Source organism: Phocoena phocoena, chromosome 9 (assembly GCF_963924675.1).
Source record: "Phocoena phocoena chromosome 9, mPhoPho1.1, whole genome shotgun sequence".
In the NCBI taxonomy this organism is placed as follows: domain Eukaryota; kingdom Metazoa; phylum Chordata; class Mammalia; order Artiodactyla; family Phocoenidae; genus Phocoena; species Phocoena phocoena.
In genome coordinates, this window is record NC_089227.1 from 55,477,369 (window position 1) to 55,495,280 (window position 17,912).

At 39.6% G+C, this 17,912-nt stretch overlaps 1 protein-coding gene across 1 annotated transcript; it reads right to left on the bottom strand.

Moving 5' to 3' along the window:
* Positions 1-723: 723 nt before the first annotated feature.
* On the bottom strand, positions 724-3,517 carry CYCS (cytochrome c, somatic). Its single transcript, XM_065883729.1, has 3 exons — positions 3,397-3,517; positions 1,862-2,038; positions 724-1,748 (listed from the first exon to the last, which is right to left on the bottom strand). Exons 2-3 carry the CDS (start codon positions 2,028-2,030, stop codon positions 1,600-1,602), a joined length of 318 nt encoding a protein of 105 aa, XP_065739801.1. The 5' UTR covers positions 2,031-2,038; positions 3,397-3,517; the 3' UTR covers positions 724-1,599.
* Positions 3,518-17,912: the final 14,395 nt, after the last annotated feature.

Consider the following 17,912-nt stretch of genomic DNA (forward strand, 5'->3'; position numbering starts at 1 on the left):
GACTTGGGAAACACAGAAATAAATCAGTTCCCTGGTCTCCATGTCTTCCCATATTGGTCCAGAGCTCTCTCAGAAGCTAATTGCTACACCATCTCTGGATACCACCTGAATTACAGCAGGCTTTCTTTTGCTTCCCCAAACTGTTTCTGCACATGTTTCCAGACTGACTGCTTTCTCACATTTCTCCAATGACTGAAAATAAGATTCACAAGTTACAAGTGCTTTGCCAGGCCTTACAGGCCTACCCACTCATCCCCATCACTGTTGATAAGGCTTCTTCCTGGTTTCCTCACTGTCACACAAAGAGATGGCTCTCACCACCGGCACAGACTTACTTCCCCCACCGAGAATTTCTCTCAGTATTCTTTATGGCTTAGTTCAAGCTCACCATTCCATAAAATTTCTAGGGACTGCTCTAAACATGTACAGCACAAACTGTATATGAAATAATTTAGTACATATACTACAACCATGTACTATACATACCACAAAACTATGGCCAGAAACACATTCTTCTTCCTACATTTGGCATAAATGCTGCAGTGCTCATTCTGGCCAAAGAAACCGGGTGGATTACGGAAGTGTTCTAGGGCAGGCTGTCCTAGAAGACCAAGTAAACACAATCTAGTACTATGACTAGTAACAATGCTGCGTATTTTGAGGTATTATATTTTTCAACCATCTTGGTATGTCATTAAATCAAGCACATTAGAAAAATCATGATCTGTGACTTTGTTTTTAATTCTCAAGCCTTATGATCAGATAATTTACAAATCTGTGCTGATAGAGCTCCTCTACCTTAACCCTTCTGAGTTGGCAAAAGCATCATTACCAATCACACACCTACAGTAGTTCTACAGTTGTGTTTCTGAATACCTGTTTAAAAGACAATCCTGAATTATAACTTAGTCTGACTTTGTGAAGAATTCACAAGCAAGTTTCCCAACCTATCATGTCACAGTGAATTTTAAAAACATCTGATCTTAAAGATCATCTCTAAAATGTGAGAAGTACTAAATATTCTTTATCTGATGCTATACATAAACCACACTAAAATGCCCTTCATTAAGTAAAACGCAATATTTTAGACGGAGAATTTTAATTAAATTGGCATATTTAAGACCAAAAAGATAAAGTGGACATTGTCAGTGTATCTTCAGCCCTTGCCTTAACGGGTGAATGAACACAACTTGAAACACAGGTGAATCTTGCTGGTCTATGAGACAGTGAAGGGAGCTTCTCAATATTTAAATATATTAATATAACCAGTTATAGAAATCTAAATATAAAACCAATCTCCTATAGGGTTTGAGAAGGCATTCACCATATCCCTGAAAAGTTTAACATTCCTTATTCAAGTTTAATCATCTCTTTAGAAGGGGAAAACACTGACAGTACTTGCTGAACCAGAATTACTATCAAAATTCAAAAAGCTGACCATATTCATTTAGCCACAAGCCAATCTTATTTAAATCAGGACAGAAATATTACATCAGCTATTCATGACCTGAATTCTAGTGTATGAGATCAATTTAAATATGGTACACATAAAAAGTCATGAGACAGCTGTTTCATAATAAATAAGGCAGTGGCCAACTATTACTCATTAGTAGCTTTTTTGAGATAAGCTATCAAGTCTGCCCTTTCTGACTTCTTCTTAATGCCAGCGAAGATCATTTTTGTTCCAGGGATGTACTTCTTGGGATTCTCCAAATACTCCATCAGCGTCTCCTCTCCCCAGGTGATGCCTAAACAAGGAGGGATGTATTGTTAAGTATGTCACACTCCTGAAAAAGTGTTTACCAAAGGTTACATTCATGCAATTTGTGCTTGTGTTAGTTAACAATGGCCCGCCTCTTACCTTTGTTCTTGTTGGCATCTGTGTAAGAGAATCCGACAGCCTGACCTGTCTTTCGCCCAAACAGACCATGGAGATTTGGCCCAGTCTTGTGCTTGCCTCCCTTTTCCACAGTATGGCACTGGGCACACTTCTGAACAAAAATCTTCTTGCCCTTCTCAACATCACTCATTTTTAAATCTAAAAATGAAAGACTCAATTAATTAATTTTTTCTCCAAGTAAAGAAAGTGTAAACCAATGATCAACTCCAGCCACTAACGCACTGCAAACTTATGACATTATATACCAGGTTGAATTTTGTTTTACTTAGTTCACTTGCAAAAGATTCTTTAACACAAAAAACACTATCTGGAAGAACTTCCTTAAAAACACGTCTCTGTGTGTGTGTCAACTAAAAACTGACACTTGACATCTGCCTCTACAAGCGTTAAGGCACAAGCCACTGCAGCTGCTGACCTTCAACACATCCTGAAAAGTTCAGGGTAGAGATCAGGAATGAGGCACTCTGTGGTCTGGGAAAAACTGGCAAAAGAGGCCTTTTTAGATAAATAACCTCTGGTTGGGGAACCAAGATCCCACAAGCGCATGCTGGGGCCGAGAAAAAAAAAATGCTGTCTCCCCGTCTCTAGTCCCCATTTTGCCCCAAACAGAACTTACAGCTCTTACTTTGTGCATTTTTTTCCAGTTGACATACGTGATGAAAGCAAATTAGGAACCTACTTCAAAACCATTTCAAAAGATGACATCAAGGTCACAAAGTCACAAATCTGAATAAGCTGAACTATGAATATATTAAACCCAAACCACCAAAATTCCAACTTTTACGGCGGTCTAATTATTCATACTACAATTTAAAGCCACCTCTGAAGATAAGGCAAAATACATTTTTACAAAAAGGGAGATAATGGTTGATTCAGCCTGCTCAGGTCCCTCTAAATTGCCTTGCTGTGGGTGGGAGGCCAGCAGCAGGCTTTTGAGGTCTCCCCGGTAATGCCCATTCTCCAGCTCTGGGATCCCCGGGGGAGACCACGAGGTCATCAATCCAAGCCGGTTTCAAGGACACTGTGATGAAACCTCCCTCTCCGAGGTGCCTGAGCAGGTTAAGGGGGGGAGCGACAGGTGGCCAGGAAAAGTAATGACTTATTGGAAGAGCAGCAGCTTTTGCTCTCTTGGAAAGAGGACGTGACGCGCTGCGCATCGTCCCCCGACTCCCGCCCTCACTCCAGAAGAAATCTTGTCTATCATTGCCATAGCCCCGCAGTCCCGACAACGGAGGGCCCGCGTCTCGGAAGGAACCGCGAACAAGCCGCCTCCGAGCTTTCAGGACCTTGACCGAGACCACGCCACGACCTAATTAGGGTCCCGCCCCACCTCACGCCGTAGCCCGCCGGGCTGGGCGCAGTCCGGGGCCCCCCATTCCCTGTCCCCCACCCGGCCCCCGCTCACGGGCCTCAGTCCACCCGCGCGCCCCCCACGCAGGCGCGCGCCCTCATGGCTCGGTTTCTCGCCCGCCGTGGCCTCCGCGCCTCGCGCCCACCGTTCTTTCTCTGTGTACGACTAAGCCGTTCCCGCTCGCAAGCCAAACGTCCAGCTCTCTAATCCCAAGGACACGCCGGTCCGCGCCTATGTACGGGTGAAAATGCAACCAAACTGGCTCCGCCCTCTGCCCTCCTGACGTGCGGCCCGGCGAACTGATACGTAGTGACGTCGCCGCGCCCCATTGGCTCGGGTCTCCGGGGCTGAGTTAGGACCCTGCGCGCGCGCATACCTGCTAGTACTGTGAGGGGAACAGCGTGAATGCCCTTCCTCTCCCGGCCTTTCCCTCCGGGCAGTTACGACAGGCCATTAGAGGTACGACACCGAGGTTGTGCCGGGAGGGGCTGACGTCAACCTCGGGCCTTAGGGTGCATGCGCGTGCCGACGGGGAGGGTGGAGCGGAGTCGAGGGGTGGATCGAGGGCATTAGCCTGTAAGGTAACAGGTCTCCTGCTGGTTGACTTAATGCTGTTTGAGCCGCACGTTTTGCCTGCTTAGAGGGAGACGGTCAACTTTGACAAATGTAGAGGTCTCCTGGCTATCATCCCTTCACCTGGCGACCTTTACCCAGACTCGGTCGTATTTCCGCGGCTGGCGCCAGATGCACCCCAGAGAAATAACCCGGAACCAGGAGTTAAAGAGTTGGACACGAGCTCCTGACCTTGTTCTGGTTTTGCTTCCACCCTGTGACTTTAAGTCATCTTCTTCCAAATCTCCCCTTGGTGGAGCCCAGAAGACAGGGGCAGGTGCGGCAGTTGAGGCAGAGACTGCATTTTAGCTCTGGTCTTTCAGCTGCCGGCTTCTTTTCTGCCAACACCTGCTTCTCGCGTTTGTGTGCAGAAAGAGGGAGGAGTATGTGCGAACAGCCTCCAGGAAGAAAAATTTTTACGTGGTTAGAGAATTCTTGGAAATCTAGAGAGAATTTGCATCCCAGCTAACCTAGGCGAAGGTCATGTTCAAGTAAGCTAATGTGGTTGGCCTTTAGATAAATAACCCCTTATTGGGTAACTAATATTAGAAATTCTAATTCTAATATTAGAAATGCAGTTTTGATCACTACAACTTCCAGTAATCATACTTTTCCTCCAGAACTAGCTCCCCTTCCTGACATGCTCCGTTTTGTCAGTGGGAAATTTCTCGACTCCCTTCTCCCTCAAATTAAGCCCCCGAGTTCGAATGCATTTTTCCTCCTTTCCCATACTCTGTCTAACGCTGCCGTATTCATTCAGTCAAGTGTATATTGAATGCATATTATGTGCCAGAAACGTGTCTAGAAAATTATGTCTAGAAACGTGTCTAGAAAATTATGTCTAGAAACGTGGAGTAAATCAGTAGGGACTTCTCTGGTGGAGCTAACATTCTACCATCTTCCTCTCGCCTCCAGATTAAGCAATAGATACCAGGAGGTTAACCTAGATTGCCTCAGATCCCTCTTAAACCACAGTTCCTATAATTTTTGCTCCAGACCACTTATTTCCCCATATGACTAGATTATTTTTATTGTTTTCTAACTGTGTCCCGATTTCCCATTTCCCTCTCTCTAATCTCACACACTGCTGCCACAGAAGTGTGCTATAAAACAGAGCAGAAATCACAACTTGAATATTCAAGACATTTTGTGCCTTTTGGAGGGGACCAAGGTAGTGTTTAAGTGTACTACTGAAGTAGGCTCATTTGGCTAGGTACCCAAGTTTTTGAAAGACCAAGCTTAGCAACACTTTGCAAATTCAGCCTATACTTCTGAAGCCAAGTCCTGATATTGCCGCCCATATCCCTTAAAGGAATACTTGGTCCTTAAATAGGTAATTGTCCTATTAAAATCTTCTGTGTTTGTGGTAGCAGAAGTTGCTAGTCTTTGTTCAATGGACTGATGGGGAGTAACAGCATAGTGCTGGTGCTGCAGGTCATGTAGAAGTAGCAATAAATCAACTGGCCTAGTGAATTGATTGACATTTCAAGTTTATTCCTATGAGGGGGAGAATAGAAAACCAGAAGTTCTTAATACTTTTAACTAAGGAAATTGTGGATTAAGGGTCTTGTTATTGAAAGTATTGGGAAAACGAGGAGAAAGAGAACAAGAGCAAAAATGAACACTTGGCACATTCCTGTAGTAAAGCAGATAGCGTAAAATTCGTGCTTAATATCATGTATTCAGGTTCTAAAGAGATTCATAGTGCTCACAGTATATTCAAGATACCTGAGAGAATTAGTTGAGGAGAACAGTAATATTCTGCAAGTTGCTCTGTTTCATATTCACGTATCTGTTCTCTCTACCTCCATCTTTTCCTAGAGTAGTGGCTGGTAAGAGGTATAACCATTATAAAACAAATGCCTTAGATTTCTCCTTCCAGCAACACAATGGGTGACATATTTTTAAAAACCTTCGTGATGAAAAAAATTGAGTAGAATACCACCCCCTCCAATCAAACTATAATGAGGGTGCAAGAAAGTGAGGGAATCTGGTTGGGGGCAGGGGTGAGGCAGGGGATAAGACCTGAAAACTGTGATAAGCATAAGCTGATTTCTAGAGCCACCTTATGGACGTTTGCTGAAGGGAAAGAGCCTTAGGTTTTAAGAACAGCTCTGTGGAATAGAAGTAAAGCTTATACAAGGGAGGAGTGGGGGAGAGGGGAGGGGAAGGTTGGCTGAGACCCCTGCATAACACTAGAACACTTGAATCTAAAGGATAAAATATAGTCTGCTTACTGGCAAAGGGAAGAACCAAGTTAGTCTTTTCTGGCTTGGCCTTAGGTACTGGGTGGGAGGAAAAAGTATCCCCTGATAATTCATAACCACAGGTCTGCCCTCATGCAGGTTTAGGGTTTGATTTTATTTTACCTGCATGGTCTAAGGAACCTCTAGCAGAAAAATGAGCAAAGTAGTTGTGTATGGGCAGTGTCTTCTGGTGTCTGGCAAAAACAAACTCAAATTTCCAGAGGAATGTCTCAACCCAGGCCCCTTGAATTCCCACACTCTTAAGAAATGCCAAGCATGAGATGATGATGAGAAACAACAAAGAGAAAAATTACAGTCCATAGGTGTTGGAATTATTAGATATCGTTGGGGAAGTAAAAACCTTATCAACAAAGAGAGACCTCTTCACATCACTGTGGAAAGAAAGCAAACACATTTATTGTTGAATAAGCGCATTATAAAATAGCTGTATATAGGTAATCCACAAGAAACTACCAAATCAGAGTAAGACCTCACACAATTTATACAGCTAAGCTAATTATAATCCTTTTCTCTCACGCTATTTTTAGCTAGCATATAACATGAGGCTTTGGGATCAGTAGTACCCTATTTTCCATTTGGCAGCACGACTATCACTTATTATTTGGATTAATAGTAACTTGTTTTCCATAGGAGGATTTGACATCACAGTTTGTGGCCAGATCCTTCTTAGTTTTTATTTTTTCACATTCCTTCACCCTAAGTTCACTTGGGATTTGTGGTAGCCATTTGTTTAATTAGTTGTCCTCATTCAAAAGAAAAATAAAACTTTTATTTTCCTGAGAAACAAATGGTTACACCTACATTAAGCTCCCAAGGTGAAGCTGTATCTTCCTAGGTGTTTACATTTCAAAACAGTTGAAGCCCAGGCCTTCAGAGAGACTTATTTACATTCCAAAATGTTAGAGTGAGAATTTAGGCTCTTTAGATTTTCCTAGGAAACACTCTTAGAAGGAGGGAGAGAGCGGAAATGGTTTCTTTTTCCTTTATAAACAGAAAAAATTTTTATTTATCTTTACAAGGTATAGTATGAAATGACATTGAAAACATTTAGATAAACAAAAACGTGCAACAAACAAGGGACTATCAAAAATAATGTGGCAGGTTTTAAAAAGAGCCAAAGATAACTTGGATAAATGAAAGTTATAATCATTGAAATAATATAGTATGATAAGCTTTATAGAAAATTCAAGGACAAGCAAATCTAAGCCATAGCTACAACTAAAGGAAATGATAAACACAAATACATACTGTAATTCTGAGAGGGCAGGCCAGGGAATGGAATGAGGAGGAGCATATAGGTAGATAGAGGTTTTTGATAATATTTGAGTGATTGGATTATAGATTAATTGGTTTTTAAAAAATATAAAATAAATAAATATGGCCAGCCATCCCACATTAAAAACTCAAAAGAATGGGCCACAAGGCACATTTTAAAAACAGTTTTTTAAAAAAAGACACAAATGAAAGAATAATGAACTGGAAGGTAGATATAAAGAAATTACTAAAGGTAATATAGAAAAAAAATGGTAGACTATAGAAAAGAGAAATTAGAGAAGTTAAGACATAGGAAAGATAGAACAAGGAGGTCTATTTAGAGTTCCAGAACAATAAAATGGAGAAAATTGAGGAGAGGCCTATGTTTGACAATATAGTGTCTGAGAATTTTCCAAAACTTATGTAAGACATGAGTCTCAGATTCAGGAAGCACATGAATGCAAGCAGGATAAACAAAATCAACATTAAGACACATGTTGATGGAACATCAGAACCCTCAAGACAAGGAGAAGTGTTTAAAATAATCAGGTATAGAGACTTCCTTGGAGGTCCAGTGGTTAAGACTCTGTGCTTCCACTGCAGGGGGCACAGGTTTGATCCCTGGTCAGGGAATTAAGATCCCACATGCGGTGCGGCCAAAAAAATTGCAAATAGACGTAAACAGGTTTCTCAATAGCAACAGTGAAAACCAGAAGTCAGTAGAGTAGCTGAACAGTAAAGTAAAACAGTAGAGTAAAAAATAGAAGTCCTTAACATCTCAACTGATTGAAAAAATAGGTGTAAAGCCAGAATTATGTATCTAGCTAAACTTTTATTCAAGAATGAAGGCAAAAAATATTTACAGAAAAGCAAAGTGAGAGTTTATCACCAACAGATTCTTACTAGAAAAACCTCTAAAGAATGTACTTCAAGAAAGGTAGAGAATTATCCGAAAGGAAGCCTGAAATTCAAGAAGGAAGGGTGAAAAAAGTAAATATGTGGATAAATCTAATGAAAACATTAACTGTATAAAAAATAAAAATGTCTAATTTGGAAAGTAAAAGCCAAAGTAGTTAAAATATTTACTATAAAATTTAAGATGGGAGAGTATGATCAGAGTTTAGTTTTAAGTTCAGTATATTGTTCTTGAAGTAGTCATGTTAACACTTTAAGCATAACCACTAAATGGATAGGAATAGAGTGTATAACTTCTGAAACACTTAAAGGTAAAATGGAATTTAAAAATTTACCCAATCCTGAAGATGTTAGGGAAGGAGAAAAATAAACAGAATGTCAAAAGTTCTGCTTCCAGGAACAACAGAGTAGTTAATGCAGACGAACTCTTTGCTGAAGGCAATTTGAAAAGCCGGGTGTTTTAGTTATCTACTGCATAACGACTCACCCTAAAACTCAGCAGCTTAAAACACAAACATATTTATCATCTTACAATGTCTGTGGGTCAGGAATCTGGAAGTAGCTCAGCTGTGTTCTGATTCTGGCTCAGGGTCTCAGGAGTTTGTAGTCACAAACTGTTGGACAGAGAGCTCAAATAGGACTGGAGAATCCAATTCCAAGCTCATTTGTATGGTTGTCAGGCTTCAGTTCCTTGTCAGCTCTTGGCTGAAGGCCTCTGGTTGGGACTGCTTACACTGTAGAAGCTTGCTTCCCCCAGACTGAGAGAGAACCCAAGACAGAGGCCAGTCTTCTATAACCTTTTATAATCTTATGATATACCATCACTTCTACCATTGGTCACAGAGACTAACGCTGGTACAATGTAGGAGGGGCCTTCCCAAGTGTGTAAATACTATGATGCAGAGATCACTGGACACACTGGGTGGTAATAGCCACATGCTTATTTATCTATAGATATCTAGATATCTACCTATATCTCTATAATATCAATTCAGCTGTTGCAGAGGTTGTGGAACCTGGTACCTGGTAAACAACTCTTGCATTAGGTCAGCATTTCAAAGGGCTACACCCTGGGTGTGAGGGTGAACTGGAAGGAAAACTGTTCTTACGAGGTCTGTAGCCTGACTTCTTTTCTGGTTGGCCAAGGGAAACCTAAAATTTTGAATATGGAATAAGGAATTCTGTTGCCTTCAGCCACCTGGCAAAACCAAATGAAAATTCTCTCTGGAAGAAGATAAAATCAGACTAGATCTCAAATTATTTCTACAATAAAGTTTTAAGATAAAGTGCTCAGCAAAGAAAGAAAGATAACCAGATACACAATATGAGTGAGAACCAGCAGAAGCAAGGAAGAGACCATAGGGACTCCAGATTTTAGAATTATCAGACAGACTATAAAACATTTGTTTTTTATGTTCTAGAGGTAAAAGACAGGCTTGAAAATTTTAGAAGGGAACTGGAAAGTATATTTTCAAAAAATATGACATAATGTGAAAAAGAATCAAATAGAAATTTTGGAACTGATAAAAACAAAAGAGAATACAAAATTAAAAATATAATACAGGGCTTCCCTGGTGGCGCAGTGGTTGAGAATCTGCCTGCTAATGCAGGGGACACGGGTTCGAACCCTGGTCTGGGAGGATCCCACATGCCGCAGAGCAACTAGGCCCGTGAGCCACAACTACTGAGCCTGTGCATCTGGAGCCTGTGCTCCGCAACAAGAGAGGCTGCGACAGTGAGAGGCCCGCGCACTGCAATGAAGAGTGGCCCCTGCTTGCCACAACTAGAGAAAGCCCACGCACAGATATGAAGACCCAACACAGCAAAAATAAATAAATAAATAAACTGCTGTTAAAATAATAATACAAAAAAAAGAAAAAAGAAAAAATTTTAAGAGAATACAGTTTTAACATATAATGTACTTTTCGTGGGGTCCCAGAAAGAGAGAAGAGAGAATGGGGTAGAAGCAATATTTGAAAGATATACGTCCAGAGATTCAAGAAACCCTGTGATTCCCAAATCTGTAAAAAACCAAAGACAAAGATAATAACTTAAAGCAAAATGAGAAAAACACATTCGAAGACCTTTTAGACAGTTAAGTTTTCTACAGCAACAACAGAAGCCAGAAGACAGTATATGGATAGCTTCAACGTACTGAAAGAAAATAACTGTCAAGTTAAATTCTTTATCTGGCAAACATATCTCTTAAGAATGAAAGAAAAATAAAGACATTTCAAACAAAAACTGAGCTTGCTACCAGCATATCCACACTGAAGGAAATTCTGAAAGGTGTTCTTTAGACAAAAGGAGAATGATTCCAGATTGGGAGATCAGAGACGAAGTTAGAGATTAACTCATTTTTTAAAAATACATGATCGTATTGGCATTTTACTTATTTATTTATTTATTTTAATAAATTTATTTATCGGCTGCGTTGGGTCTTCGTTGCTGCACGTAGGCTTTCTCTAGTGCAGCGAGCGGGGGCTACTCTTTGTTGTGGTGCACAGGTTTCTCATTGCAGTGGCTTCTCTTGTTTCGGAGCACAAGCTCTAAGTGCGCAGGCTTCAGTAGTTGTGGCATGCGGGCTCAGTAGTTGTGGCTTGCAGGCTGTAGAGCGCAGGCTCAGTAGTTGTGACTTAGTTGCTCCGCGGCATGTGGGATCTTCCTGGACCAGGACTCGAACCCATGTCCCCTGTATTGGCAGGTGGATTCTTAACCACTGCACCACCAGGGAAGTCCCGAGATTAACTCACTATTGACCAGGGGATTTTTGCAGAAACTAATGCCCATGACCGGCGATTTTTATTTTGGCTGGCCAAAAATTAATTCTGTTATTTCACTATTACTTTGCAGGTTATTTACATTCAATAGTTACACCTGACACACCTGTAAAGTCTTCTAATTTTCGTGAAATGTCTTCAATCCACTCTTCTATAAAAGCAAAGGAGCATTCTCTAGCACCGTGAGTTTCATTTTTACTTTCCACATCAGAACCAATCACTAAGGTTTTTTGTCTTTTTCTTGGCCTAATATTCACATCGTCGGAATCAGAACTATATTCCAAAGAACTATCATCTTCTGAGACATTATTATATATGTTGCTGAGACAATCAGAGAAAGTATCTGCATAAAATTCACTGAAAAATTCTTCTTCACTCAAAATTTTGTGATGGGTCATTTTTGAAAAATTTACTTTTATAATATACACAAGGTTGGAACAAAAACCTAATGGAGCAAAATGTGAATGATAACAATCACAAGTTGTATAATGAACGCTTGATAAATGTTAAGCTCTAACAACTTCGCATGGTGATGTTAATTGTATCACTCTCTAAAAATGTATTAACATGTCTCCAGTCAATAATGTGTTTAAGAGCAATAAAATAGGTAAATATGTGGTTGAATCCAAATGAACACTGGTCAAAGAGTAATGTCCTTTGTAGTTGAAATATATACATGACAGCAATAGCATATAAGTCAATAGAAAAGTCAATAAAATTGAAATATTCTAAGATCCTTGCATTTCCAGGAAGAGGGTATATTTTCTTTCTTTCTTTCTTTCTTTTTTTTTTGGCCATGCAGCTTGTGAGATCTCAGTTCCCAGACCAGGGATCAAACCCAGGCCCCTGGCAGTGAGAGTGATGAGTCCTAACCACTGGACTGCCAGGGAATTTCCTATTTTCTAGGGAAACTAATAAGGTAATATATCATATTAAAATAGTATATTTTCAAAGTAATGGGAAAAATAAAGTGGTGTTTAATTTTTTTAAAAAAGACAAGAAAAAAGAGAAAAATAACTTAAACAGGCAGGAAAAAACCCCACCACATTGTAAGATGGTAGAGTAAAACCCAATTAGATCAGTTGTTATATTAAATGAACTTAATTCTGTAGTCTTTTGTTGTTGTTTTGTTTTGTTATGCTTTTTTAAAAAAATCTTGGCCAGGCCACACGGCTTGCAGGATCTCAGTTGCCTGACCAGGGATTGAACCCGGGCCACGGCAGTGAAAGCACCAAATCCTAACCACTAGACCACCAGGGAACTCCCTAAATTCTGTAGTTTTTTTTTTTTTTTAAGCATTTATTTATTTATTTATGGCTGCATTGGGTCTTTGTTGATGCTCGTGGGCTTTTGCTAGTTGTGTCGGGTGGGGGCTACTCTTTGTTGCGGTGCATGGGCTTCTCATTGTGGTGGCTTCTCTTGTTGTGGAGCATGGGCTCTAGGCGCATGGGCTTCAGTAGTTGTGGCACGTGGGCTCAGTAGTTGTGGCTCATGGGCTCCAGAGCGAAGGCCTGGTAGTTGTGGTGCACAGGTTTAGTTGCTCCACAGCATATGGGATCTTCCCAGACCAGGGATTGAACTCGTGTCCTCTGCATTGGCAGGTGGATTCTTAACCACTGTGCCACCAGGGAAGTTTAATTCTATAGTTTTAAGACAAACGATTTCAAAAAAAATTTTTTTTCTAAAAACAAATATTTGCTCTTTACAAAAGTGTATCTAAAGCATAAGAATGTTTGAAAGTAAAAGAATGGAGTAATATAACAGATAAATGTCTGATAAGAAAGATGAAGAAAAAAGGCACTAAAAATTCATGTGAAAAATGACAAATCATGTAGACACTGAAAAAAAGAGCTTTATTTTATTGAAGATTTAGATCAAATGAAAATTCCTTGAAAAGTGAACATATCAAAACTGACATAGGAATAAAGAGCAAACAAATAATATTATTTAAAAAAATAAAAGAGGGGACTTTGCTGGTGGTGCAGTGGATAAGACTCCATGCTCCCAATGCAGGGGGCCTGGGTTCGATCCCTGGTCGGAGAACTAGATCCCACATGCGTGCCACGACTAAGAGTTCTCAAACCACAACTAAGAAGCCCACATGCTGCAACTGAGGAGCCAGCGAGCCACAGCTAAGGAGCCCGCCTGGTGCAACTAAGACCTGGTGCAACCAAATAAATAAATATTTTAAAAAAAGAATAGAAAAGAAAAAATTCTTTAAAATTAAAGAAATTGAATCCATAATTTAAAGTCTTCCCACAAGGAAAACTCTAGGCCCAGATGGCCCCAGTGGTAAATTGTACCAAACATTTAAGGAAGAAATAATCCCAGTAACTAATACATTCTTTTGGAGGACAGAAAAAGAGTATACTTATGTATATATATGGAACTGCAGCTTCAATTAGCATCATAGCCTTATTAAATTTAAAATAATATATTCTCATTCCCCTAAATCCATCTGTCTTGTGAATATGCCACATAGGTGATTTAAATGGGATGTGACAGGAATAATTACCCCTGCATTTTTCAAGTTTTGGATAGTGGCCCTGATACTAGTGTGCCTTCCTCACCCCCTTCCGCAAGATTTGACATTAACTTTATTTTGGGGAGAGAGGGTGCTCAATATGTTACTGAGTCCAAGTTCATACTGCTCACTGCATGATAGGCCAATAAATCATGAGATGAGTCGCTGGGGCAAGAAATAGCGACTTTATTTGGAAAGCCAGCAGACAGAGAAAATGGTGGACTAGTATCCCAAAGAACCATCTTCCCTGAGTTAGAATTCAGGCTTCTTTTATACTAAAAGGGGAGGGGGTAAAGTCCTGGTTCAGGTCAGACTTCGGAGGGGATGTGTTAATTTCTTCCTGCCTGCAGCCATTCACAGATAGGCCTGGTCAGGATGTTTCCTGTGAGCAAAACAATTTATTGTTAAACTAACAAATTTTAGCTTAATGCTCATTACATGGGAGGCAAGATTCTCAGATGTATGCCATCATGTATAATTTAAGCTTATAGGCAACATCCCTTTTGTGATTAACTTGTAGCAATGGCAATAGAATTCAAAGCTTAAAGTAAAAGAAACAGATCCAATATGGAGTCAGATTTGTTCTTCCTTATTACAGTGATACTTCCATTGACCTTTTCTTTCTTTATGGGTTAGGGAGCCAAAGAAGGGATTCTGCCAGTTGCTGAGTTTATCTGTTCCAAAGACACACTCAAGAACTGGGGAAATAATTACAATTTGGTTCTTATCAGCTCCATCAAGAAGTAAACTTGGCCTCCCTCCTCTGACTGGTGGCTCACAATGGTCTTCTGGGTCTAAAGGGATTAGTAAGAGCCATTGCTTAATAATCTTGAAATGAATAGGTATTTCCTTTTTTGCAGTGCACAGTTATCCCTTGGATCTCTTTGTGAAAGGTTAGGTAGAAGATTTAGAATAGATACTTGTTATTTGCTGGGTCTTTCCTCACCTCATTAATCAGTTTCACCCTCATTAATCATGCTCAGGAATTGTGAACTAATTCTGAGCTGAGTTTTGGCAAGGGATTATGACTCTGTTTCGGTGACTCAAGTTGGATCCTTTTTAGTTTTAATGTTTTTTTGTTATACACAGCACATAGACCTTAGTGTGCTGCTTGTCTGTTTCAATCCTGAGTAACCCAAGAGCAACTGACCAGTGCCCAACATCCTTCTGTATCAAACTCCTCTGATTACCCTCCCATCCTGCTGCCTATTACAATAGCCATTCCCATTTTGCCTCTGAAGTGAGTGGTAAGCTTGGCTTTTGCTAACCAGGGATTCTATTATCCCCTTTAAAATCAGGGAACCCATTTCAATTCAGTATTCTCCCTTCAGTTAACAGATACTTCATTGTGTTTCAAAGAAGTTTGTAATCCCTTCACAAATTTATTTTTTAACCTTATAATTTATTGAGCTGTAATTCACATTCCATACAATTTAAATTATATAATTCAGTGATTTTTAATATAGTCAGAGATATGAGTAATCACCACAACAGTCAATTTCAGGACATTTTTATCACATCAAGGAGAAAAACTCATATATTTAATTATTACTCCTCTGCCCCTCTATCCCCCCATTCATATCACCCCAATCCCCCAGCCCTAAGCAACCATTAATCTATTTTATGTCTCTCTAGCTTACTAAATCCTGGATTTTTGTATCAATGGAATCATGTAGTATGTGGTCTTTTGTGGCTTCTTTCACTTAGTATAATGTTTTCAAGGTTCCTTCATGTGGTAGCATATATTAGAACTTCATTCCTTTTTATGGCCAAATAATATTCCATTGTATTGATATACCACAATTTGTTTATCCATTCATCCATTAAATGATATCTGGGTTGTTTCCAATTGGGACTATTACAAACAAAGCTACTATGAATATTCATGTACAGGTGTTGGTGTGAACATAGTCTTCATTTCTTTGGGATAAATGTCCATCAGTACAATTTATGGATCATATGGAAGTTGCATGTTTAGTTTTTAGGAAATTGGCAAACTATTTTCCAGCACTTGCTAGCAATGTTTGAATGATTCAGTTTCTCCATATCCTCACCAGCCCTTGGTGTTTTCACTATTTATTTTAGCCATTCTGATAGATGTGTCATGATATCTCATTGTGGTTTAATTTGCATTTCTCTAATGGTTAATGAATGATGTTGAGTCTCTTCTCAAATGATTATTTGCCATTTGTATCCTCTTTGGTGAAATGTTTCTTTATGTCTTTTGCCCATTTTCTAACGGGATTGTTTGTTATTTTACTGTTGAATGTTTACAGTTCTTTATAAATTGCAGATATTAGTCCTTTGTTATATATATGGCTTGCAAACTATTTTCTCCCAGTCTATAGCATATCTTTTCATCCTTTCACCAGCCAAAGTTTTAAATTTTGATGAAGTTCAATTTGTCAATTTTTTCTTTTATGAATCATGTTTTTTGTGTCAAGTCTAAGAACTCAAGCCTGAATGAAGCACAGACATATTTTCTCAGTAAGGTACATCACAGACTTCCTGCACTTAGGAACAGTGCACATGCACTATCCTGGGCCATTTTACACAGCAAAATCACCAACAAAGGGCACAAAATATGAAAAACGTGGCATGAAGTAGACTGCAAAAAGGACACATGTTTACAATATGAGAGCTGAGACAAGAAGGGAGAGCATTGCCTTGTTCAACCTTAGCTGGGAACTCTTTCTCCTGGAGAGCTGATGTCTGTCAGTTTTCTGGTAGCCTAGCGGGGAAGGGAGCTGCACCTCTCAGCCCTCAGGAGTCACTGTGCTGGCTGTCCTCTTTTTGCCTCTATAGATCCATTTCCCCCTTCTTTGCCTTAGGACATTGTTATCTAAGAACTGCATCACCTGGGTCCCCTTGCTCTCTGACTTCTGGTTGGATTTGGCTACTTCTTCAGTCCCTGGTCTACAACTGCACTGAAAAGTGTTTTTATAAACTCAACACACATTTCTGTGATTTCTTCCTAACTGTATGCACTTCATGTAATTTCAAAAATTATCTAATTTAGGGATTGAAAAATATTAGTTTACTTTGATGATTTACCTAATAAGATCATAAAAATTTCAACTGCTTAGATATCCTATCTTGTATACATCCTATACATATAGACATACATGTATATATATGTATGTATCACTTAGTGTCATACCTATGTATGTATGTGTCTATATATACATATATTTGATACAGCTTTCACTACCTTTTATCAATGGAAAGGTTCAGCATGCTGCACACATACAGAATCATTATATGGTAGCAGAGTATATAATAAAAATAGTAGCTGCTAACATTTAATCTCTGTTATCTGTGAAGTAGGTACAAATATTCCCATTTTACAGATTGGGAAGTAGAGGCAGAGAAGTTCAGGAACTTTCCCATGGTCCATGGTGAGTAAGTGTCAGAGCCAGAATGCTACCCATGCAGTTGGACTCTCTAGTCCATGCTCTTAAACACTCCACCATAATATCTCTCAAAAGTTATTGCCTCCTAATAGGATGCTGATGTTGATATTGATGATGGCAGTATTGTGTTCCTATATTTGGGTCCAAATATTCATGTACAGAGGAGCTGCATTATATAGCACAGTTCTTGTGTCTTACCTACCTCACAGCCTAAATTCATTCAACAAATATTATCTCTGTCTACCATGTACCTCTTCTGTCACCTTCAGTTACCTTCCCTCTAGTATCTTGTCTTTCTCCATAGGTTTCTTCTCTGTTTTGAGGTGTCTAGTGTGGGATGGAATTGATGGCTAGTGTATGAGCTTACCATCCTCTCTAATGAAACATATCTGGGAAGACCCCAAGGTTTGCATCCACGAAAAGACACTCCAAGGTGTTAAGAGGAATTGATCAAATTGTTCTCATTACTTCCTGAGTCTTATTTCCATGATGATCTTTTCAGTTTTATTGCAACAGCTACACCCATGTCTAGACTCTGATGCTCTGAACCGAACATTGACCTTTGTGCTGATCACTTGAGCTAGGATGGAATTTTTAAAAGTTAAACCATAGAGAGAATGGTAAGGAAATAAAAATTGAAAATACAAGTAGGATAAAAACAACTAATTCTACAATGTTTAGTTTCTGGTTCTATCATGGGAAGCTCTGTCTAAAGAAAAAAAGGGCATCTTCAGAGAATCTGATTTCATTGGTCTGTGACGGGGTCCTTTCTTTAATTTTATTATTGAATAAACTCCAAATATAAAAAGAATTAATGCTGTTCTGATTTCAAATCACATTTTACCTCTTGTTTTCAAAACTGCTGCATCGTAAGGCCTTGCTGGCACAGTGGGAGG

Excerpts from the sequence above, each read along its gene's own strand:
- CYCS (XM_065883729.1), bottom strand. The coding sequence starts at position 2,030 with ATGAGTGATGTTGAGAAGGGCAAGAAGATTTTTGTTCAGAAGTGTGCC. Across the intron at positions 1,749-1,861 it reads AGATGCCAACAAGAACAAAG|GCATCACCTGGGGAGAGGAG; the intron begins GTAAGAGGCGGG and ends CTCCTTGTTTAG.